Source organism: Ambystoma mexicanum, chromosome 5q (genome assembly GCF_040938575.1).
Source record: "Ambystoma mexicanum isolate Mex_15411 chromosome 5q, UKY_AmexF1_1, whole genome shotgun sequence".
Lineage (NCBI taxonomy): Eukaryota > Metazoa > Chordata > Amphibia > Caudata > Ambystomatidae > Ambystoma > Ambystoma mexicanum.
The window spans coordinates 595,636,223-595,662,166 of record NC_090933.1 but is presented as its reverse complement, the minus strand read 5'-3'; the positions used below and the strand labels follow the sequence as shown (position 1 = coordinate 595,662,166).

General features: G+C 42.9%; 1 protein-coding gene across 1 annotated transcript in view; it reads left to right on the top strand.

Moving 5' to 3' along the window:
- Window positions 1-25,944, top strand: part of LOC138497532 (kinesin-like protein KIF20A) — a 1,316,984-nt gene that overhangs the window by 572,059 nt on the left and 718,981 nt on the right. The window contains exon 9 of the mRNA XM_069621067.1: window positions 17,783-17,854. Within this exon, the coding sequence (XP_069477168.1) occupies window positions 17,783-17,854 (72 nt within the window). The remainder of the gene's footprint in view (window positions 1-17,782; window positions 17,855-25,944) is intronic.

The following is a 25,944-nucleotide window of genomic DNA, read 5'->3' as shown; positions in this document are numbered from 1 at the left end:
TTTCTCTCCACAAGGAAGGAACTTTCCCAATTCTACCGATGTTAACATATAGAATGTATAGTGCTTTAGCCCAGAGACTTAGAGACATTCTGATAAGACCATTACAGATGCCGTGGGGATCTGTTGCTCGAGGAGTGCAATTTCTCAATGATTTTCAGAATGTCTCCCACAGAGGATTTGCATTTACAAGTTTTTTTTATCTCCAACTCATACAGTTCGATCGGAAATGCACATCCTAACATGTTTCCTATATGGTCACCCAGTCCTGCTCAGATACATTGTTCGTAGGGAGATATTTTTTTACTGTCACGCTTATGACTAACAATATACCACTGTTATTGCTTTTGGCATGGTGTACCAGCTGCATCCATAGTTCCTGTTCACATCTCATCCTATTTGATCTCAACCATCTCTGGTAGGCTATTTTTAACAATTTAATTTTATGAGCTATGTCTGTCTCAACACCTTTTGTGCTAGGATTTGCATACGTTTCAGCAATGTCGTTTAGAAGAAATTTTTTAGCAGTCTGGATTCTCTTGTCATAGCCTTGGCTCTTGGGAGTACTTGCATTCCATCTTTCACTCAGACTTTAAAGTAGCGTTTTGATTTTATCGTATCTTTAATCCTAGATATCAGTGCTATAAAATAGGTCAACATATCACATTCAGCATCTATCTGCTTTGATTCCCATTTAGCTCCATAGTATACTAGTTCCCTTTCAGCAACAAGTTTTGCCTTGTCTAAGTTAGTTTTTATTCTACTGGATGCGGTTTTCACCTTTTGATTAAGGTATAATTCTCCATTAGCCTCCCATTTGTTAATCTGCCCCAAATTGGTATATGGTCACTCTTGTTTTATGAGTATGAACATATCGTCCACTAAGCTCATTTCTTCCAGATTAACAAATACATAATCTAGCGATGATGTTGACATCCAATTTATCATGGTCTACGCTTTGAGCATCACTCCACAAAAGCCATTAAGCTTTTTTAAATTGTATATATGTAGCATTTCTGCCCCTTTTTCCCTGACACTTAAATTTGATTGCATTCTAGGCTTCAGATTTATATTTAAATCAGGAAGACCTTTAGGAGGAGTACCCATCCTGGCATTGAAGTCACCAACGACCCAAATGGTAGTAGTATGATCAAATTGAGCTAGAAGTCGTTTTAATATCCCAACATTACTTTTAGTTGATTCTAAATTGGGTGGGTTGTAGATGTTAATAAGTACCATCTCACTACATGCTAAACCATCACATGATGTTTGGACTAATTGAATCATGGTAGATAGTCCACTAGATTGTTATACACAATGGGTACCGTACAGTTACTAGTAAGCATCCTTTAGGGCTTCCTATTGGTCCTTTTGTGGCAAGGATCTTGGCAGTGCTTCTATCATCTATCTCAGATAGCTCCATCGTCCACGTTTCTTGGAGTGCCAGCAACGAATATGGATGAATATTTGCCAATAATCCTTCAAGGGCAGACAGATTGTACGATCCTCTAGTGTTCCATGAACAGCACGTTTTTGTTGCCTACAATGACTTATATCATATGCACATTTCAAAAATAAAATCTTGATGCCCAAAATACAGCTTAAATAAATGTATTTGTTAACCCATTTTACTGCACATATATACGGGGATCACCCATCTAGAGGAGGACTTTCATATAACCACAGTGCTTCAAGCAAAAGTTCATTCAGATGCGTCCACTTCTTTATAACCATATGCTGAGCAGTAAAAAGGAGGTTGGTTGATGATGATCTTATAGTAGGTTAACGGGTGGCACCTCACCTGTACACAAGTCAGAGGCCAGCAATAATAATAACTGATAAAGTTAAAAGAAGCAATAGCACAGACGTTTAGCGAGTCAAAAACGAAACAAAAAAAAGGACTTTTCTAACTGGGTCAATACCAGTTAATAATTGAGGACCTTGGACTCCTTGGGCCTCTTCAAAACTCCTTCTAATGTCCTTTGCCTGATGCCTGGGCCTCAGCCTGCAGAGTTCTGTGTGAACTGCCGTCCCACTGCCCCCGGACGCTTGGCAAGAAAATAATTTGAAGGTTCCAGTGTAAGCGCGGTGTAGATCCTCCCCATGTCGCTCACAGCCTCTTGGGAGAATACTGCAGGAACTATTCTAGAATATAGGAATCTGGTGTGTAAATTGATTTCATTTTTTAAAATTGATCTAAAGTGAAGGCAAATGATCATCCAACTAAAAGGTCAATCTTACAGCCATTTTTTTGGACCATAGATAAATTCAATACAAATATGTGAAGTTTAAAGGGACTATGGTTAGAGAAATGAAAGTAATGGGGTTAATAAAAAAGTGTTGTTCATGGGAGATAAGTAGGGAACATGGGGGGATGAAAGTATTGAGGGAAAGGGTTGTACATGGGAGACCCGCATTAAAATGAAACATAAGTAATTTATTTATTTTAAACAAAAGGGGTCGACATTTGGAAGTTAAATGGATGTCGATTGTGGACATGGAACAGTTTTCAATATTTCGGTTTTGAAGTTTCCATTTAATTCCTAATATAGTGGCCTCTCTGCCGTTTGCTTAAGTCATAACCTTCAACGAAGGGTTTTCATGAGGCAAAATAGAATTTCACTTCATTTGTTTTTTTTTAAAAGACTTGGCAACCTTTTCAAAATCTGTGGTCCATAAGCCATTACCCTTTTAGGAGGGTGAAGTGTCAAGTGTCTGAATTAGAGTTGACATTTGTCAAAAACCATATTGTCTTTGCATTGTGTGGAACGACTTGACCTCCCCATTAGTCAACAGGACAATAAGAGATCTACATCCTCTCATCCCCTTTTGTAAAAGACCCTCCCTGTAAAGCTGGCGTATAAAGTTCCCGTGCAAATATGTCCGTATTGAGGGACATGTTTATTATTTGTAGCCGTGAGGTCGAGTTAACCCATATCTTTATCATGTGCCTTGTGACTTTATATTTAATGATTTAACAGAACGATCAGATGTACTCATTCACAGGACATCGTTCAATGATTGGCTGATAGCATAATCCTTGCGTGTCCAAGCCTTACCTGTGAACCACCAAACCCATTTGAAAACCTTGCGAAATTGTGCAGCATTGACGTAGATGCAGGAATCTGGAAAACTCCATTTGGATGAACTCTTTGAGGTATTTCATTAATTCCCGGTATATACATGGTGCTTTTTTCCTGCTATATGAACAAGTAAAGCAAAACAAAACAGGCGATGATGATTCAAAGGTCTTGTATAAATTGTAACCTCTGGCATTGCTCTGGACAACCCTACAGACCATCGTACTTCAGCTGCCAAGCTATTACAGAAAGGCGAAAGACCATTTGCAAATCAGGCTGTGTCCCACTGCCAAAGTGGAAGTCCAGCCCGAAATGCTAGGTCACATCCCTTCTGCACAAGCATCCACAAACATGTTTTGGCCAGTTTTTGTAAATCCTGGCTGTATAGGCAAGATCAGGAAGAAGTCCGAAATTCGTGGCAGAATTTTCATTTTTGTATTGGGTCTACTGGTTGACGTACAACTTATGGTCATTTTCTGATTGACTATTCTAATTGGTAACAATAGTGGTAGACACAACGAAGCTAATTTTTTTTGAGGCTGTAATTTGGCAGCGAGCTGTTTCATTACCACTTCAACATAAACAGCTTCTCGTTGCCGATTTGTCGTCATTTGCACGTCGGAGTGTAGAGGGGGAGGGCAAAAGCCCGTGTATGCTGCCTTTTGCCCTCCACTTTTAGAATTAACACTGGTTGCAAGCAGCATTTACAATGGAACCTCTTAGTCTGCCTGCTTTGAATTAATCAAAATGAGCTGCGACATTAATCGAAGGTGTAAAAGCCCTATTCATTGATGTTCCTTCCAAAATGGGCCCCAACGTGTTAATGGACCTTGGATTTACGGCCACATTGATTAACCTGTTTTTCAAATTGTGCTGGGAATGGGACGGGGCAATGTGGAGGGAGGGCGGGGGGAGTGCAGTGAACAGACTGGGAGTTGGGAAGGACTTCTGATAGCAAAACAAAACGAGATGGGCGCAACGGCCCTCAGAGGGCAAGGAAGGTAATGAAATTGAACGTTGAGTGGGGCAGCACAGTGTGGGTGTCGTTTGGTGAACCCTGATAAGACTAAACAATATGCTTTTTTTTCCAATTTGGCCCATGGGAAGAGTAGTGAAGGGGTTGGGATATGTGGCAGTACTCTATGGTAGAATTTGAATTGTTCTCTTTAATCTAATCCACCTTTTGTCTTCATTTCGTAAACCTAAAAATTACGTAACACGAAATTGCAAATCTGAATGTGGTTTTTGTATGCCAACCTATTCCACATGTTGCCCAGGAGGTGGCGATCAGTAACCACAGTTTGCACTCTCGATCAACTTTTGACAATGAAGATTACCCCTGCTAACTGCCAGGGAGTATTATTCTATTAAAGACTAGGAGGCGAGCATTATGCTTCAACTTCTTTTATTACTACTCCTCAGCAGTTTCAACAAACCAATAACAAAACACTGTAAAATGTCCCAAATTGACTTTTCTTTTCTTAGAACTACAATCCCCATAGTCTCTTTAGTCCATCTCTCCAAACTGGAACGTCGATCCTCCTCATCCTTTAAACGACTACTGCTGCTAGTCTCTTTTCTCAATTGTTATTCTGTTCTTCCCCTACGGATGATAAAAAGCAACAGTCAGGGATGCGTCCATGTATTGCAACCAATATACTACACATTATCATCAACAATACATGAATGGGTGGGAAATTGATGCTCGTCTCCTAGTCTTTAATAGAATTAATATTCCCTGCGCAGTTAGCAGGGGTAATCTTCATTCTATGACAAGACAGGAGGTGAGCATTATGCTTGTTGAAAGCTTCCCAATACAGTAACTGCTAGACTCTCGGTTGGTTTAAAGTAAAATTCCTTAAAGGTACGATCACTAGCCCAAACTGCTACTAGCATAATCTGTTAATGACACCCCTGTCGTAAAGGCCTTAGAAGCCATTGTTCCACGCACCGAATGCGCTCCATACCTCCCCAAGTCAATATTCGCTGCTTGCATAATCTCTCTAACCCATCCGGCAATGGTGGCTGTAGATACGGCCTGACAAGGCTTCCTACGAGCTATGAGTAATTGCGTGGTACTGGCTGCTCTACGCTCTGCTGTCCTGTGCTCATACACTCTGATGCAGTTAGCTACACACCACTTGTTCCTGTTTGGTAAATATGGGTAGTCAACCAAAGAGGTCCCTGTTTTAGTCCTTCTGACTATCTGAAAGTAACTCCTTCCGGACCAAAGGATCTCCTATTTATCTCTAGCGCTTTAACACATGACATGCACTTACAAGACACTAGGCATAATGGTATCGCCAGCTTCCCTGACCGCTGTTTAAGGGATAGGTATCTGTTCGAAGGCCAGTCTTCAACAGCCGGAGGACTGCCGTCACGTCCCACACTGTATTATACCGAGGCTCTGGGGGAACTTTAAACCTGGCACCCTGTATGAGCCTCACTACTGCTGGGTGTTCACCAGCTGGCACGCCTTTGATTGGTAAATGTCCTGCTGAGATCGCTGGTCTGTACACACCTATCATGTGGAACGCTCTTCCGTCCTGCAATAATTGAGCTAGGAAGTTTAGGATCACTACTACAGGGGCTGAAATGGGATGAACCTCTCCCTTTGCACCAGCCAGACCACTTGGCCCAAGCCGCATCGTAGCTCCTTCTAGTGGAATGGGCCCAGGATTCCGCAATAAGCTCTGCAGCTTGTGTCGAAATGCCTGGCAGCGCCCAACATCTCCTGATAACCTGCACGCAATGAACTACCTCTCACTCTCAGAGGATGATACAACCCAACTGGGTCCGTGAGCAGTTGGTCTCCTTCTGGCAGAACTCTCGGATGGTTCACCGCTGGTTCCATTAGAGTCGGGAACCACACTTATGACTTCCACAGTGGTGCGACTAACAGCAGTTCTGCTCTCTTCCCTCCAACACTTCGCTAGAACTCTGTTCAGCATCATGAAGGGGGGAAAGGTTTAGTGTGGCCCGCCTGCCCATTCCTGGAGGTAAGCATCCGATTCTAGTGCTCCTGGATCTAGTCTCCAGCTGAAGTAATCACATGTTTGTGTATTGAGGTGAGACGCAAAGAGGTCTATGTGTAGTAGACCCCACTTCTGATCCAGTGTCCGAAACACTGTTGATCCAGCTTCCAATCGCTGGAATCCGTATGGTAGCGTGAATTCCAGTCCACTACTACGTTCAGTGCCCCGGGCAAAAACTCTGCCGTCTCTGACTTTAGGCAAAAATGCCAAAAATCTTTTTCCAGCTCGGCTAGCATCCTGGATTTTGTGCCTCCTATGTGGTTTATGTAACAGACAGCTGACATGTTCAACTTCAACAACACGTATGATGTCATTTTCCCCTTAGTGAATGCTTTGATCGCGAATGACCCTAACAGCTTCAGACAGTTTATGTGAAGGCAAAGCTCTTCTTCGCTCCACTTCCCTCCTGTTTGTAGGTACCCGCATCAAGCTCCCCAGCCCAGGTGACTGACGTCCGACTATATGATCAGGTCTGGCCGATCTCCGAAAATGGCCCGCCCATTCCAGACGTCAATATTCTTCAACCACCATTCCAGTTCTTCACGGATTCTTGATCCAAAGGTACTAATTGATGATATCTCAAGCCCTGGTGCAAGTGTCTTCTGTTCAACCTCTGCAGCGCCCGATAATGTAAAGGCCCTGGAAATATGTCTTGTATGGAGGCCGCAAGCAGCCCCACAATCCTTGCTAGCACCCTTAGAGAAACTACCTGTTTCTGCTGACATCCTCAGATTTCTCTCTAGATGTCTTGCATCTTCTGGGCTGGAAGCTCTAGTGTGGCTTTCTTGGTGTCTAGGATAAATCCCAGGAAGTCTAGCCTTTGTGCTGGGGTGGTGTCTGACTTCTCGACATTCACCAGAAATCCCAGAGACCAGAGCAGATCCTGCACCCATTTTGTCTGGTAAATTAGCGTCTCTCGGTCTTCGGCTAACAGCAGTAGGTCATCTAGGTATATGATCAACCTTATGCCTTTCTCCCGGATTGCTGCTGCCACTGGCTTCATCAGCTTGGTACAAGCGCAGGGAGCTGATGCAAGACCGAAGGGCATCGTCTTGAATTGCCAATATTGTCCTTTCCAATGAAAAGTCAGGAATGTCCTGTACTCTTCCAATACTGGGACCGTCAGGTAAGCATCCTTCAGGTCTAGTCTTGTCAGCCCGTCTCCTTCCCAGAGGGAGTCTCGGAGCTGGTGTATGCCTTCCATCTTGAAATGGCGGTAGACTACCCAGCCGTTTAGTTCCTTCAGGTTTATTACTGGTCGGACCTTCTCTTTCCTGTTTACTAGGAACATGTTGCTCACGAAACTGGGTGTCCCTGGGCAGCTCTCTATGGCGTTCTTCTGGGCGAGCTGCGACAGTTCGTGATCCAAACAGCTCTGCTCCGCACGTTCTAGGTGCTGCTGATGTGGCCTGCGCGCTTGTACGGGCGGCTCTACCAATTCTAGATGCCCGAGGGCAAGGTGCGCAATATAAAAAACAAAATACAAATAGATGCAGACCCTTTACGTTTTGCAATATCCACGCATTGCTGGAAAGTGCGTGCCAGAGGATGGGTAATAAATAATTCTCACCTTGTGTGAATCCTTGACCTCGGCTGGACCCTCTTCCTCTGTGTCCTCTGGGAAAACGTCCCCTGGCCGGGAAAAAGGTATCCTGCTGCCGGTTCTCCAGTATTGTGCCCTGGGATTCTGGGGTATTCTACCTCCTTGATTTCGACCCGCTGTGCGACCCCCGTGGCGACCGGTCCCGAAAAAAACTGTTAGGGAAGATCTTTCGGATTGAAGCTTGCGCTTGCTCCAATGAGGTATAGGTACCGACAAAACAGCCCATTTCCTTCCCAAAGGTCTTGCCGAATAGGAAATCTTGTGCTGCTTCCCCTGCTTCGTATGAAGCTAGGTCGCTAGGTTTGGGATCTATTTTCGGCAGCAAACCTCTCCTTCTTTCTGAGGCAATTGCGTAGTTGGCATTTCCCAGTAAGCAGACTGCTCTCTGTGCCCAGCTTCCGAGGGCGTCGGGATCTACCTCTTCCCCCGTAGCCTTAGTTCTCTCCGCTAGGTCCATGATCTTGGCTAGTGGCCCGCCAAGTCCAGTACCTTTTCTTGGCAGCTCTTCCATGACCTCTTGATACCTTTCTGAGGGTCTTTACTGGTCTTGGATACAAAAGTTAACATTTTGGGGTCTAGCTCGGTGGTTTCAGCCACCTTACCCGGAAGGTCTGGCCTTTGGCACTCTACGTGAAGTATTTGTCCAACCTCCTTGTTGAGAGCTTTTCTCAGTCTTATGGTCATGTACTGCACCACTCTGGGTGACGGTTGCCAGTCCGAAGACCTCTGGTTCCGGATGCTATCCGGATCGAACATGTCCTCCTGCACCTCCTCAAGGTGTTTCTCCTTGCAGGCTTTCTTCCCCTGCTGGGCTTAGCCCAATCTACTTCCACTGTCTCTTCATCATCGTGAGAGGACAGGTTTCCTTCTGCCGGCTCTTCTTCTGAGCCTGGGTCCTCTTCTCCACCAATGTCTTCCCCTGGAGTGGGGGGGGGTCGTAAGGCTGGCCACTGCCTGGCGCTGCATGTAGGCTTCTTTGAGCTTTGCGAAGGCGTCGGCAACCTCCGGGGCCTTTTCTTTCGCCCCATCCGCTGGCCCCTGGGGGTCGTGACAGGGTTTCCTCTTCCGGGCCGGACTGAGTGTTCATAGGGCATGCGTTCTGTCGCTGGGGTGCTATCTGTAGGCTGTCTCAGCCTTGCTATAGCGTCTCCAGCCTCTCTTGCAGGGGTCTCCCCACGTGAGCCACTGCATTGACCAGTGAATTTGCTAGAACCTCCTTAAAGCTGGCTGCGAGATCCAGGGATGGCTCCTCCTCGCTCCATTTGAACTCTGACATGCTTAGGAGTGTGCTGTATGCCTGTTACCAGTGAAGGTGTCTGGGCACGCCCCCGCCCCTGGTCTGATACCTGTATAACTTTTTATACTCCAATTTTAATATTGTTTTTTTTCTTTTTTTAAAAAATAGTATACTGTGGCTGCACTGGACTGTTGTCTTCTCTCTGCCCAAATCAGGCTGTATGTCTTCAGTATGCCTCTTGTGTGAGGCTTCATGCACCTTAACAAGGCTAAATTGTCTGTGTTGGTGAGGCGAGGTTAACGCTCCTCTCACGATACGCTCCGCTTCACAGGAGCTTCTCACGCAAGTTTCTGCTGCCACGGCATATACTGGAAAGGATTAAAATCCTTTTATGCACTTCACTTAGAACATAACTGCCGAGCCCGGCTCCTTTGTCTTGCTGCGTCACGTTCAAAATGCGCCTATGGCGAACAGGTAAGAGCTCCGGCTCCGCCTTTCCAAGGGAGGGGGCCGGAGCGCTCTTTCCTCTTGTGGCTGGGCTCTCGCAGCTCTGAAGAGACTCCGGCTCGGCCTCCACAAGGGTGGAGGCCAGAGTACTCTCCGCTTGCGAAACGGGCTGCAATGCTGCTTCCGCAGAGGTCCGTGGCAGTGATGAGCCCCTAACGTGCAGGGAATACGGCACAGGGTCTCACGCCGCGGACCCTAGTCCTTAAAAGTATTTACAGGTCATCTCTCACCGAAACGTGCAGCTCCGGTTTGCCGAGGTCACTCCACTTTAGCTGCAGGCGACACATCGTCAGTTAAAACTCGAACTAAACTGCTAAATAGCGTATAACACAGGCTGTGCTGTGCCAGTACTCCCTTCTATAATCCTTTCCTGTGCTAACACACTTATAAATGTAATTTAGCATCAAGTCATAAGAGGTGGTAAAAATGGTGCTTATCTGCTTGAAGAGCAGTAAAAGAAGAGGAGGAGGAGGAGCTCAGGGACAGGATGTGATCATAGCTGAGCATGGAGAGAGATGAACTACAGAGACAATGGGGATTGTAGTTCTAAGAACAGAAAAGTCACTTTGGGACATTTTACAGTGTTTTGTTAGCAGTTTGTTGAAACTGCTGAGGAGTAGTAATAAAAAAAAGTTGAAGCATAATGCTTGCCTGCAGTCTTGTCATAGAAATTGGAATGACGACTATATTTGGGGATCCATGGACCTATATCATTTTTATAATCTTGACTTGTCCTATCCACAATAACAGTGGGGTCTTCCATTTGTAAGGTTTGATTTTATTTTTCGAAGTAAATGTGTATAAATAGCTTGATAAAAACGCTCTAAGGTTTTAGCTGTGTGATTGCCCAAATATTTCATACAGTTGGACGCCCATTCAAACGGTGACCAGCTTTTTAAAACGGTGTCTTCCTACGGGCACAGTTTAAGATCTGGGGCCCGATTATAAAGTTTGCCCTATTTTTAAAAACACTTGGACATATTAGAAAACGATTGCACCATGACAAGTGCATTTTGTCATGGTATAAACACCAAAGCAGAAATTGCCCTTGGGCAAAATAGATGCATTTTCACTCCATTATTGCACCAGGGCAAATTTTGCCCCAGTGCTAATACGGAATGGGATTAGCGCTAGGGCAAACTTTGGCCTGGTGAAAAAACACATCGGAAATGCATCTTTTTTGAACTATGGCAATTATTTTCCCGGTGCTTATAACATGCCAAACTGCACTTGCCATGGTGAAATATTTTTCTAATATGTCCAAGTGTTTTCAAAAATAGGTCAAACTTTGCCCTAGTGCTAATGGCATGCAAACATTTCTGTAATCCGGCCCCTAATCTTTTTGATTTGATGGGATTGATTTTAAAATCTGGGGTGGAGAGCTAGTTGGATTCCTAAGGGAGATTGATGGATCTCCAAACATTGTGAGTTTATATTCTGTCAACCCCCAAATGGAATTGGCTGTATTTGCGGATTATCGCTAATGGAAGAAGCTAATGGTTCTAAACTCAGTAGGATTGACGAGGGACATTTTAATCATTTCATTTTGAATCCATCTCAACATGTCCCATTTAATATAACCCTTGCAGTTCAGATTAATTCACTGAGTCATTTATAGAAAGTTACCTCCAAAACCCACCCGCTATTCCGTCAAACACGTTTGCAGCCTCTAGTGAGTGAGGCAGACTTGCAGGCAGGCATGCATGTTCTGAAAGTTATCTCTGTCAAGTGGGAGATTTGACGAATATTGTAAATTCTTCTGACAAGAAATAGTCTGGTTTGTTTGGTTATAGGCAACCAGATTTGGCATTATAGACGATAACCTTGTGGTTAGTATTTATGCAAACATGTTTGCATTAAAATATATGCACGCTATATGTCTAATATCTACATAACTTATTACGGTTCCCTTTTTGGCAATAATAGCAATTTTTGACTCGGATATTTAATCTGTGATCTTTCCAGTATTTTTAAAGGTATTTAATACTATAGCGATCTTTGGGACACATTTGGAGGCGCATGCCATATAAAATACTTGCACAATCCAGTCAGGGCAGGGAGCTCTATTCCTCTCTAGTGTCCCTATAACTTCTTCAAAGTTAATATTTGTCTCCCAACTTTTCGCCTGTTCTCCTGTTGGTTGAGACATAGCCACTGCATCTAAAATGCAGGTTGGTGTGACTTTTATCTGGTTTCTTCCATACAGAACTTTTTGTTGAAAGAAAAGAATAGGGATCATTCGAGGATTCATCTGAGTGCATATGATTATTTTCCTCCTTTAGTGGCCACCTCTGTTTTGGCCCTGTCTTCTTTCAATAAATTAGGCAGCATTTTTTTGTCAAATGTATTTTTTTTCCTCATAAAACTGCTTTCTTACCCAAAGGAGTGACATTTCACATTTCAGCTTTTTTAATGCAAAATTTGAAGCTGCCATTCGTGTCTTCAGTCTCCTGAAAGAAGCCAAGTAGCTATCGTGTGTGTGCTTTCTCACACTCCTTCAATTCTGCTTGTTATTCTGGAGCCACAGTGTATGAGCATGACCCCTTAGGACAACTTTGTGAGTCCCAAATCGTAGTTAGTAATGTTAATTTTTTTGTTTGGAAAAAGTCATCTATGGATCTGCACGACCCAGAAAGCATTCACTAAATGACCAGGACCCTCTAAACCAGTGGTCTTCAAACTGTGGGGCTGGCTCTCCTGAAGGGTGTTCACGGGGGGTGCAAAGCTTTTCCAAATGGGAGCACAGTGACTGATTTTAATAAAAAGTATACGCAGAAATGACATCTGAGGGACCAGCAGCAATATTTTTACTCGAGAGGGAGTGGGTGGGGGGCTCAGCAACAGAATTTTACTCAAGGGTGCCTTTTAAAAAAGAAGTTTGAATACCACTGGTTTAAACCATGTAACAAGCACAATCGATAGTGAGTTTGGGGCGTGATCATATGTACTCATTGATCCAATATCTGCATTGGTCTGGTAGAACCACATTGTGTACACAAATGTAATCTATCTTTGTACAGGTGCGAGGAACATGGTAGTCTTTCACAGACCCATGCATCTCCCTCCATAGGCTGTGTGCCTATTTCTATTATTTTGGCTATTCGTTTCTTAGAGGCGGCCTGCATATGCTGTGGCCCAAGTGTGTTCTATCCCTAATCAAATCAGAATCCACCAACAATATCTTTGCAAAGTATCACATATAAATGTTGTCTTGTAAGTATTTTGAGCTAATGTGATATCACTCCCATTCCAGTTACCAAGATGAATCTTTCCTTGGCATCTTTAACTACTGTCTGGTCAGTAGGGGAACCTTTATTCAAATTTGTAGAGCGCCCAACAGCCCGGGAGCATCATGGCGCTCGTTACAGACAGGTTTCTTAGTTACAAAAAATATGAGACGTGACAGATATATTACAGTACACGCATGAGAGATAGCATGGCATTGTGGTGCTTGTCACAGACAGATTTCTTAGTTACAGAGGGAAAACAGAAAACCGTATATACTACAGACATAGTAAAGAGCAAGGCAATCAAAGGTTTAGGCGAAGAGGGAAGTTTTAGACAGAAATCTAATAAAACCCCTCCCATTTTAAATGTTTAGGAGAGCCTTGAAATATTTGTTGGTGTGATTTATATTTCTGGTCTTTAATCTTTGAGTTTGTTGTAATGCAAACGCACCCTGCCTTTCTTGTAGTGTCCTCTCGGTCTAAACCTCTTAAGCAGAGAGTTTGCTCTCTTGACATTTAAAGTTAGAATGTTAACAATGTTGTGTAAGCGGTTTTGGTTTTTAAATGCCAAGTGACGACATCAACAGTGCCCTCCTGGAGTTAATGTAAGATGTAATAGATTTAACTATTAAAATAGTGTACATTGCAATACTTAAAAATAGTTTTAACATCATAAAGTGCCTTCTGTCCATTAGTAAACACATGCTTCCACCCCATTTCCCTTAACAAGTAATTCAGAATCAAACCTAAACAACGCTGTTTTTAGTAACATACATGAGATGTGCATTTAGGACCAGCAAAAAACTTGATCATGTAACTTTTAATGTTGAGTAGTACATTTTAAGGCACTTATTTAAGGTGTTGATTCCCTAAAGAGAAATAGTACAACAGATACGTCCCAAAGGTGCACATTCCCCCCACTCCTCCTTCAGGTTTTAATCAATCGCTGCGTTATCAGTTTCAACACATCAACAAATCTGAGGCACGAAACAAATGTTTTCTGATTTACTGCGCCTTCTCCCAATCACCTTAGATGGAGGTATTTTTCTTTCCTTTATATTGATTATTTCTACCTCTAATGTTGCAGTTCAGGATTCTGACATCTCTAAGCAGACCCTCTGTTTCCTGTTACACGGGTGAGGGATACAGAAGCCTCCTTCTGCTTTGTGGTAAAAACATGCAATTGTTCCTTCAACTAAAATTGGAGACCACTCTGATGAAGCCATTTGTATCAAAGTTGTTGGTTAACTAGTTCACTTGTCACTGCTTTGATGTGTAGTCTGTTCAGCAGGGTGGGTGGAGCCAAGTCATGGTAGAGATAGACAAGATCTGCTATAGCACAATGGAGCCAGTTTCCTTGCTCATCACAGAATGGTCTCCTTCAGACGATATGACATTTTGATGACAATGTTTGGAGGCCTAGTGTCTGTACTCGGCAGACCCATACTGAGCTTGTTAGATGCATATTTTCTGCATTGCAGACAACGCCAGACTTTCTTTGAATAGCATTTGTCCGATGATGTCTGATTCCCAGTCCTTTATTTTTTTTTTTATTGGAATGCTGTCCCAACCCGAGTGGTTATCCATATCTTTGCATTTACACTGTAATGCCCTGTCCCCACTAGTTCCAGCTCTTCCACTTTACCTTTGGTTTTATCTTGCATTGTTGCCAGATCTTAAAGTGCTTTCCATTAATATTCACCATTGCTGCTTAAGTGCCATGATCATCTTTAATTTAGATATAGTTTTAGAGATGTCTTCTTTGAATACCTGAATTTGAACGTGTTTGATTTGTGCTCTTTTTTTCCTGTAACGTATTAAAACGGTGCATCCGATCAGATTTGGTGAGAGGACTGCAGTGGCTTCAGGAGTCCACGCTTTTCCTTGTGGAGATCAAGCCAACTTTATGCGCCAACAGTGGCTTGAGTTGAGGTTTTCATGTGTCTTCAAACAAGAAATGCATTCCACTGTAACGAAGCATAGTTGAAAGGATTAGCTGCACACGTGTGCTCGCAAGCATATTATGCATACGTGTGTTAATTGTGAGCCACTTCCATTTGAGGTATTTGCTTCAAGTTCAACGAACGGTTGTTGAAACTCAAGTGTAATGATTTGTCACAAGTACATCACCAACTGTGTGGTAGGTGATGTGTTTGTGGTCCTGGTAGCAGTGGGGATAACCCGGATGCAATAGTTTCAACCTTTTATTAGCATAGGGGGAACAATGGCAGTTATTCGGAGAGGATGTTTACTACAAGCAATCGAAATGTTTTATATTTGCAGGCAATTTGTACAGATCCTAGCAGGCGAAACTGTTTGTTCTTTTAAACTGCTGAGAGCTTGCTATCTGCTCTTGACTGCCAGACAGCAAATTGATTCCAAGCCACATGTTCTTTAATGACAAGTGGCCATGAGCCAGAATGGATTCTGCTCCTGTAACACTTTAGCTCCATATAGTGCCCAGAGTCTCCTCCCCAGTGCCCAGGGCTCTGCCTCCTGTCCCGACCCGCCCTCACCTCCCGCACTCCACCAGCGGACTCCCTGGCTCCAGCTAACAGTGTCTGTGCTGCATCTATGTTATTGCAGAGAATACATAACGGAGAATGCTTTTTCAGTGAAAACATGTCGACAATTTTATTTTTGGGGGGGGGTGTTTATCTAACCCCAACCCCATTCCCACCCATTTTACACCTTTACCCCAGGCATATCTATTTTTTTAACCGTTTTTTGTTTCTGTTATAGCATTCTCTGTAATAGTATTTGCTATTATCACTGGATACCATCGGTGCTATGCTAGTCAGCTACTGGGGAGCAAGATCTGGCCGCAGTTTGTTGCCTGCTGGGAAATGGGCACTGACTGGGTGGTCGATGTGGCAGTGCGGTCTCCGGGCATTTTCCAGTTCTGCCCAGCAGTGCGTCTTTCTTGCAATGGTGCAGAGATGCTGTGATATCAAATCTCCTTCTAATGAGTCAGTGTATGTGTCCACTCCAAGGTTTTTTCAGAGCACTATTGTTTACTCTGCAGCTCAGTGGGCTCCATTTAGGTGCCTGCAATGTGGGGCAAAGGATCCCCGTATTAGTGTATGGAGCTTGTCTGCACTCTGGAGAGCTGTGGGTCATGTTTTTTGAGAGCCTATGGCCACAAAGAAGGTACTTAATCATATTACAGGATTGTACTAGTCACATGCTCTTTGCCCGAAATGATACATCTAACACACATGGCTGAAATACATTTCTTAAGATGTGAGTTCAGTTTTCTGTAATTTATTAAGTCTTCTGACTTTGACTGAGAGACACGGGTTGCCATTGTAGATGACTCCTTACAGGACATCTAACATTGTATCAGGTCGATATTTTAGGATCTAACTCCCAGCAGCCAGCACGGCCATAATAGAAGTACACAGAATCTAATATATTAAGTACTTGGAGAACAGTTTAAAAACTACTACTATCTAACCTAACAACGAGCTATATCTGGATAGGGAGCAGCACCTTTACTCTTTGATAAGGCCTTGAAAAAGACCATGTGTCAACACGTGTCGGCTGCATGTATACAAAGTCAGAAGAATACAAATTACAGAAAACTGAACTCTCATAAGTTTATTGCAGACATTTGTGTCATATTTATAATTTCAGCAAAGTGTATGCGAATAGTACAATCCAGTACTACTGTTATTTGAGGTCATGGGTAGGAGCTTTTGCATTAGTTCTGCAGCTTGCCATTAGTATGATTTGTGAAGGTTATAGCGCACTGGCGATCCGGTCTACCCAATTACCTGTTCAGGAATTTAATCATGACACAACTATGAGCTATTTTTGGAAGTATTGAAGGTTCTTTACTGGAAAAAACATATTGTGAATATTCTGGCTTCTTGAACTTGGCACATAAAACAAAACAATTCTGTATGTAGTGTTACAAGATGTGTGCTTTTTTTGTATAGATCAGATTTGTTATTTGTGTTTGTTAAAAAAGGCAAACCATCTTCAGCAGGTAAATATTTGTGTCATTCACTTTGAGTTTTTATGCATTTGAATTTCCTAAGCCAGTTACTAAACAATATTGTGAGGTATAAGCACAGCATAAACTTATATAACCTGGTCCTAAGTTAGTATGTCTAGAACTGGTGCTTTACGGATGCAGGTGTAATGTTGCAATGTGCTCCGCTCTGTGATTGAAGGGATGAGGATCAAGAAATCCCATTTGCTTCAATCACATTGTGTCTGAAAAATAAATTACATACACATACAAGTTGTAGGCATAAAAATATTGACACTATATTTTAGTGGTCTCACCAAATTCCATTACTCTAAACATTGGTGCATGCCTGTTTACTGAATCCAGTTAACTCAACGTGGAATGCAGAATACCAATATATATTTAGGCATGCCCTAAAATGGTAGTGCCCACAGTCTGCAACTGTATACATGGAATTCATTTTAAAATGGATTTTATTTTCTTCAGGTTGAGTGTATTCTCAGTTTATATACAATAATGGAGCCTTCACCATTGCATCAGATGGGCTGTCAATATACATTTGTGCTCATGTGTTGGAGGTTTCAACAGGCATCATATTAGGGGCCTGTCACAGGTGTTCTGGGAGCTCACACTGGCTAGTGCATGTCACACGCCAATAATGCTCTCTACCATCATCTGCTTTCGTGTCAGCCAACAGTGACCAAGTGGGTGGCCTAGTGTTCCATAACCCTCTCATGTAACACATGGAGGGGGGTGGCAGTGCTTCGGATACTTTTAGCAAATGAGAACATACTGGTTCCTTTGATTTAACTTTTCATGTTCCCCAAGGTAACAGTAACTATTATAAATCATACTGCCCTTCCGAAGAAACCTATACGTTGCTCTTCTTTCGGAAACGACACGCAGTACACAATGGGGCATGGTTTTCTCCCATGCAAGCTCATGAGTAATTATTTAAGACTAGTATGTATTTACAAAAATGGATCATTCCCTTTTTAAAATAAATATTTAGTCAAATGGATTCACATTTGGATGTTATTATCCCAGTATATGAATACATTTGTGCATCATGGTATTTGATTTTTGTGAATGATACAATCAATGTTTATTTTTCTTCTAGTCACAGTATATTTTCAATACGACTGCTAAGGCTAAGTGATGATGACAAGCCTAGTGTTCTCGGCGTTTCTGAGTAAGTATATATTTTATTTCAAAAAGTGAAGAATTGGATATGTGTTGATCCTTGCATGTTGCTACAAAAGAAAATGTTTAATAAACCTAAGCTTATTTATTTGATGAAAAGGGATGTCTATTCGGATCAGAAATGACTTAAAATGACACAATTGCAGGTGGTGGCGGGGGGTATATACCCCCAAGGGTCCCTATACATTTCCACACAGATGAGAACAAATGATCGGACCAGTTTCAGGGTGTGAAAAAAGTTGAACATCTACCAGAGTCAAAACAAAATGAAAAAATATATACAAGAAAAAGATGATTTAGAATTACAAAGGTAACATTAACCATAGGGGGCAAGTGCTTTAAACTAGAGAAGAGTACTATGTAAATATATAAACTTACATTAGTATCACTTGAGGGAGTGTGTTGGGGTCAGGTAGGAAAGCTGGGGGAGAGGGCAGATGGAGTTCACTATTTAGCAAGTAAAGTTAAAGTCTGAAGAGCTACACAGTTGGGCTGGATTTATTGTGATGGACAGTGGATTTCTGTGGAGCGGGGATAGTAGGGGGAAGGAGCGGAAGCAAAAGGAGGTACAGGGCCATGGAATTGTGAGTTTGAGTGTGGAGGGAACAAGATGGGCGAGCACATTAAGATCATGGCTCCCAAGAAAGGGATGTCTGATTTGAAGGCATTGGGGCATGGGTTATTTTCCATCATCCCTTTCTGGACACTGGAAATGCAAGCAGAGATGGGGCCAGAGATGGTCATGACTATTGAGAATGAACGGTAGCTGGGTCTCAGTGTTCAAGATAGGAATTCTATGCAAGACACAAACCATGAAGAGGTTGAGAACCCAAATTGCTCTGATAAGAAAATCTGCATTTTTTAAGTTGTCGTACAGGCCAACTACAAACCGATTAGTATTTATCTTGACTACAACTTCATCATCTCAAAGACCTTGTGAACCAGAACTATTGCCTTTTTGGACGTGAGTCCATTGCCACCAAGAAAGTCTGAAACGCAACTGTTGCTTACCAGAAGCAGCACTTTACAAAGCATTTGAAAACTATAATCCTTACCATTGTGTAATAAGTCCTTAACTTTCTACAAAGGTCCTGATCTTTATTTACATGTATGTCACACCTAATTGTATCATGTTGCTCTAAACCACAGTTAGTTGTTCCTAAATTTGGTTTACTTATTTTCACATGTTTTAAGTTATAAGCAAACTTTCATCATAATATATCCAAGCACATATTTGATAAAACGTTAAATCGACGATTCTTATATTGGTGAAACATGCGTGGATAAACCTACCATTAAAAAAAATGTCAGTATTAAAAATAAAATGCATCCAATCCTTTATAGTTTATCAACGAGAGACAATGTTGAATGTTTAAATGAAATGTTGGTGGTGAAAGTGAAGTTGGGATTGCTAATAGAAATTGATTTAAAAACAAAACACTAACTGCATATTGTTTGCCATCACATTCATAAACAAGGTTAGAGTTTCAGACTAACGTTTACCTTGGGGGCAGGCAACACTTTGAAGATTCAAATCAAATTTGTATGCGGGCCAGTTGAAAAAAGAAAATGTACAATTCAATATTGAACTGCAACAATAAAAGCCAAATACATCTTTGCAAAATATGAAGTCCTAGGAGGCATTACTCAACAGAACCGAAGTTTGTGAGGGTTTCAATCACGTCCCCATATTAACATGTTATAAACCAGAATTTCTACATGTGCATGCCACATTAGTTCTGCCAATTTGTTTCAATGGAATGCTTATGCTGCCTGTATTACTGATCTATTGTGATGGAGGATCAATCACATGTTAAAATGTAAAGTTCAAAACCTTCATTAACTTTGGCAGGATGAGTGGGAAAAGCAAATGTAGTATCAAGGGGAGAGCAACAACTAAAGGTCACTATGCTAATGTTGCAAGTAAGGGCTTGCTCTGGGCCTGTTTGTGGCCCCTAACTAGATATCCTAATGAACCTGATCCCCGGATATAGCCCCTGCATCTTTCTTACAAGTCTGTCATAGGGTTAATAGCACCCTGATCACTTCTTAAGTACTTATTCCAAATTGTTCAGGTTAATTGTCGGGTCAAGTTATTAATGCGCTGTAGCTGTGCCACTCTTGTGGATGAGGGTCAATAACTTTCAGCACATTTGTCCCCTTGCTTAGGGTTTTTGACCCACCAACTGGGGGCCGCCCTCTTGGGCCTTTCTTGTTTGAAATGTGGTTTCTTATTAATTACTTTCAAGACTTGTCCAAACCCTCTGACCTAAGAGGTGTATTGACCTGAACCGACCCAATGACCAGAACTGACGGTCCAATTTAATTACAAAGGACTTTAAGTATTAATAGGAAGAACAGTGACCCCTAGTATATCTGCATTGTATTATCCCAATCTCAACCCATCCCATCTTTAAATTCAGCACCCTAGTATTGTTAGAATCCTTCTTGCGCTGATTTTTCTCATCTGTTACAAAACCATAACTCCTTGGTGATTTTGAGTAACTAAAGTAAATCCCAGAACGAAATCGAGTATCCGCCATTTGAATGGTTGCGCTGGCCAGGTAACTGTGAAGATTCACGTGCGGCCTCCTCTTTTTCATAGTCATTAATATATTATAATAAAACCTATCTGTCATTTTTAAAACAGACTTGCTGTCTTCATTTTCGTGCCGATTTTGCAAAAACTCCTCTCGCTAAAACCTCTATACTTCTTCAATTTTGAAGATGGAAATGAAATGTCAACTCTCACTGATATCCAAGACGCTTGGCTACATCCAAAACTAAAAACTGCATCGCGGAACAGTGTATTTGACCCGTTTTTCTCCAATATCGCATAGTAAAAGTTTGCTGCGAATTTGCAGTTTTCAAAAGTTTACACGTGTCTTTTTCCCATTTCAAAGTGCTTCTTCCATCCCATCCTGATCTAAAGTGTGTACTGTTGTTTATATTATGGCTCATGTGTGTTAGGTTCTGTTTAGTGTTGCTTTCCTCAGAATTTCTATCCTTTTAAGCATTTTGCACCCTTTTGCATTATTTTACAAAGCAATTTTCACTGGTCAGTTTAAAAGTGCCATTTTCCAAAAACTATTTTCTTTCTTGTTTGCTGAGGGAAGATTGTATCTAAACTCTAGACCTTGTCTTTCATTCCTGAATACCTGCTGATTACTTACATTTGTGTAGGATTGCTAATTGCTATTTAAACAACACTTTGCAGGGGGAATATTAACCTAAACTCTATCTGTTCACAAATCAAAACTGCTCTTTTTCCTGCATTTGTATTCTACCTCATAAGTGAATTCAGTTGCTTTGCTTATTTTCTGAATTCTATTGTCTCCGCTGGGTGATTGCGGTCATATATATTTGCGGTAGCGGCCATGTAGTTATGGTTAAGTTGCTCATTGCAAAAAAAGTATATGGCCCACTCTAAATTTTTCTGCAAAGTTTGGTGAGGTTTGGGCCATGGGGGGCAAATCTATAGGTGGGTCCCAACATTTATTTTTTTCCCATGGACATAATAGGAAAAAACTTTGCTCACGCCTACAGCCCAAACCGCTGGAGGGATATCCACCAAATGTGTGGCAGGAGCAGCGGCTTGATCCCGCAAGCGTGCTTTTGTTAAGTTGGTGTAAATCCGTCCAGTAGTTTTTTTTTTTTTTTTAAATGACCAAAATGTAAGGCAAAAAATGAGTGATATCTATGTCCGCTGTGCGGACAAATTTCCCTGTTCGCTCTGCGGACAGGACACCGATTGGTTAATCGGCTTGCCTCATGTCTGCGGCCACGAAACGTGTTCGCTGATTGGTTGGCGCGAAGCGTGAGGTGTCAGATGTTTGGAAATGCCCACCATCTTGGATTCACGGACATCGCGGTAAAAACGGATAAAAAAAAACACATTGCACTTGTCAACCTTATCAAATAATCTCTGTGAAGGTGAGGGGTGATGAGGATGGGATGGAAAATGGCTGCAAGAAGCAAAAAATGGGTGGCTTTTGCTGCGAAAGTCCTCGAACAGTTTGGATGTTCAAACAGTCCCGAGAAATTTGGGCACACTTCAGATGTTTGGGGGCAGTTTTTTGATGGCATATAACTTTAGCACCACTCAATGAAACCGCATGAAATTTTGCAATTATATTTCCGTCCTGATTCTGAATGTGTTTGCAAAGTTTGGTGGGATTCTGTCAAGAGGGGGAAAAATTAGAGGGGGTCTCAAAATAACGTAAAAGCTTATAAATGAGGTGCCATTTGACGAATGTACACTTAATTTGGCAAACTGATAATAGAACTAGATATTAATGTTTTTTGCGAAGTTTGGGATTTTGTCAAGGGGGGGCAAAATTAGAGGGGGGGATTCCAATATAATATAATGTAAAGGTTTATAAATGAGGTGCAATTTGACGAATCTACACAAGTTTGCAAAAAGATTATAGATCTAGATATACATGTTTTCGTAAAGTCTGAATGGATTTTGTTTTTTGACATAATGTAGGTACAAAAAATAGTGATTTACCGTTGGTTACTGAGGTGTGCCTGTGGCCATGGGCAGTGGCCAGATTGTCCGGGTCATGGAATAAGGTCATGATCCGGACAATCGGGCTACTGGCCATGACCACGAGGGACAACACAAGGGGTTAAAGTGGCCATGTCCACCTTGGACTGGCTTTGTGGTAAAGTTATTCTAAAGTGGGATAGGTTTGAAAGGGAAGAAAAATTTGCTTGTGGTAATATGGTCATAGGGTTCTCTTTTCGCTTTGTGCAGGCTGCCATGGAAAGGGAAGAGGGGCCCTGTACGGAACCCCGCCTTCCCTTTCCATGGTGGCCATCTTGGAAAAGGATTTTTCTTCCTACACCGGGACGCAGGTGTCCTGGTGTAGGAAGAAAAATCCTTTTTTAGCACCCCGGGTTCCCACTTTGTGAACCTAGGGTGCTAATGGGCTTTATCCCCCATTACAGGGTCTGGAGACCTCGTTATCCACCCTTGCTTCGCTTGGGCTGATAACTTGGGCTGCCAGGCCGGTATCCACTGTTCCTTCCCTGGAACGGGGGATAAACGCCACAATATCGCCATTAGCATAACACAAAATGCAAATGGAAATGTTGGAAAATCTTATGGAGTCTATGTACTTTACTGAGAAATATAAAGTAGATGGAATCTATACATTTTTTTTTTTTTAGTTATATTTTTTAACTGTGAAAGGTGGTGCCTAAGGAACATTTCTTATTATTTTTGGATGCATTTGTTTTGGCAGGAGAGCTTAGAACGAAAGGTGGGGAGGGAAATGAGGGAAGAGGCACCAAACACTAATATGGAGGGACAGGTGGACAGGGAAAAATGTTGCGTGTGTGTTATTTCTAAGGTAGGGGGCAGTGTTTCTCATGCTCCTTGATTACAGCAGTGGTGGTCTCTCTTGGGGAGGAGCGATGGCATTGGCTGATTCCATTGTAAGATAAAGTTTTGCTAAAAGTATGTACTGTGTACTAGATTGGTAATGGATGAGTAGGAATAGGTGTTGGAGCTGTGCAAGGGAAATTTTGAAGTTGAAAGTTCCTAGATCAGTAGAAAATACAGTTCTGGACTGTCCGCGAAGCATGGATCTTATCGTGCAGTGCGGACGGGTCCTCGGACACGTCATCATGCCGCGCCAGCATATGGTCATGCGGCACTGTCCGGAAGGTCCTCAATGAAGTCAGATGTTCGTAGATGTTGTGGTTAAGTTGCGCTACTAAAAACCTTTCAAATTCAGTGAAAAAACTTTGTTAAAGGGATGTTATGGTTACAAGTAAAACCGAAAAACCTCTGAAATTCGCCAGTTATGGTAAGCTAAGCAACCATAACTAGCGCCACCGCCCTGCACTGCTAAGAACACCCATGACATCAAAGATGACATCACAAATATGATTGAAGACATCACATGTCTAGCCCCTTCTTTTTTTGTTTGACATATCTAGGCCAGGTGAGTTTACTGTTACGCTCACCTGGTATCCATGGGGACGCCACTCAGCCCTGGTTGGTTGATATGCACCTGGAGCCCTCTCCCCGGTCCCGGGTGGTGTCTTTGATGGAAGTCTAGCCTGAAATTACAGGACGGCTGGGTTCAAGACTGCTCAACTCAGGTAAGGTCTCTTCCCACCTCCCTTGGACTCGACCCTTAGGCCCTCTCCTCACCTTGTTTCAGTATAAGGCGTGCTCTCTGGCCTGCCTTCTTTGGCTGGGGTGCGTAGTGTCCAGTGGGCGTGGGCGACCAAGTTACTTTACGGGTGCGAGCCCGTTCAAGTGTCTTTAAGGTAGGTCTTGCTGCCTAGAAGTCTTTGTATATAATACTGTTCTTGTCTTGCTTTCCTTTTGTGGTTAATGTCTTTTTCTTTCTCCCTAGGCGTGCAGGAGATTCCGCGTGTCGTGCTGGTAGTGGATCGAGAACCTACCGGTAATGGATGGCGCGAGATGTGCGCTGCAATCCGGTAAGTAATGCGCTATGCGCGGCGCTGCTTCGCCTTGTATATGCTAACCTGTGTTTCCTCTTCCTTTACAGGTCGTGATGTTCTACTCCGGCTGGTGTGGTGTTCCGGAATGATGCCAGCCAAGAGGCGACTAGCCAGGTGAGGTTCTCGTGATATCCGTTGCTTATATTAAGCGGGGATGCATTCACTAATGTTGTCTTTCTCCCTCTCCTTTTCAGCTTGCTTCGTTCCGATAAGTATGCGGTGCCCAGAAGATGCAGTTAGAGTCGAGCGTCGAGTCGAGGTCCCGTGAGGAGAAATCTCCTCGATTCAAAAGGGATCGGTCTAGGTCCTGCAGCGATTCTAATCGCTCTTTGACGAAGAAAAGACACCACCGGTCCCCTTCCTCGGACAAATCTCCAAAAAGAATGAAATGCCCCACAAAACATTCCTCCGCCGAAGAGCGGGAAGCATTCAGGGTAAAAATGATGGAGGTGTTTGAAAAAGCTAAGCCTCGGTCCGCGCCTTCTTTGGAAGCCGGCCGGGAGCGTTGTCATTCCGACACTCACACGCCCTCAAGCCCGGGTGATCGAAGGAGGAAGGATCAGGAACTTTCCAGGATGCTGAGTGAAAAAGACAGCTCGAGTCGACCGTTCGAGGTCCCCGACGCCATCTGAAACCCGATGCACCTCAAAGGGCAAATCTTCGAAGAGCGCCTCAACACCCTCAAAGCCGTCTCCATCGACGACCACTATTTCGTCGATGCCATCAATGCCTTTGTCGACATCGACCCCGAAGCCCTCAGTGCCAAATGTGCCAAAGGCTCCAGTTCTGCCAACTCCGCCAGAAGCTGTAAAAATAAAAGCAAAAGAGAAGGCTGCAAAGCTGTAATGCCTTCAGGTTCCACTGATGCACCTCTCTCAGAAAAGGTTTTTAAACCTCTTCCAAGAAAAGAATTTTTCAAATCCTTGACTTCAATATTTGAAATACAGGAGAGATCTGTTGAGGAGAATGTTCCTTTTGGAATGGAATATGGTACCCAAAATGTCCCAGAATGCCTGATTTCTGAGGAAAGCAGGATGAGGGACCTGGTGGAAACCTTACATAATGCAAGTGACATTGATAGTTCACCTGAAACAGATTTTGGCAGGCCAGAGCCAGAAGAAATATGCCAGTCCCTCAAACCGTCAACTAATGACAAAGGTGGTCGATTATTTAGGATGGGCTAGACCGCCAACTCAATTCATCCAAGATGATCTGACCGATATATTGGATCATGGTCCCACCAAAGATCCAATTCTACCATTCCATGTAGCCTTGCAAAATAGGGTTGCCAAAAATGGGGAGACTTCGGATTCTATTCCTCCGGTGAATAAATCCCTTACTTCAAAATACCGCCCTTCCAGTAGCGACCCCGCCGATCTGTCTAAACACCCCGCTCCCGAGAGTCTGGTGGTCCAGGCACCCACAGCTTCAAATAAGGTGGCGTCCTCTTAGCGTGTGGATGGTTGGGCACGCAACGTATTTTCAGCTGGGAGTATGTTGTTAAAATCAGCCAACTCCACATGTGCCTTGGCAAAGTTTTCGTACACTATGTGGGAGTACATTGCAATGGCGGCAGAGCACATACCAGAACGGGAT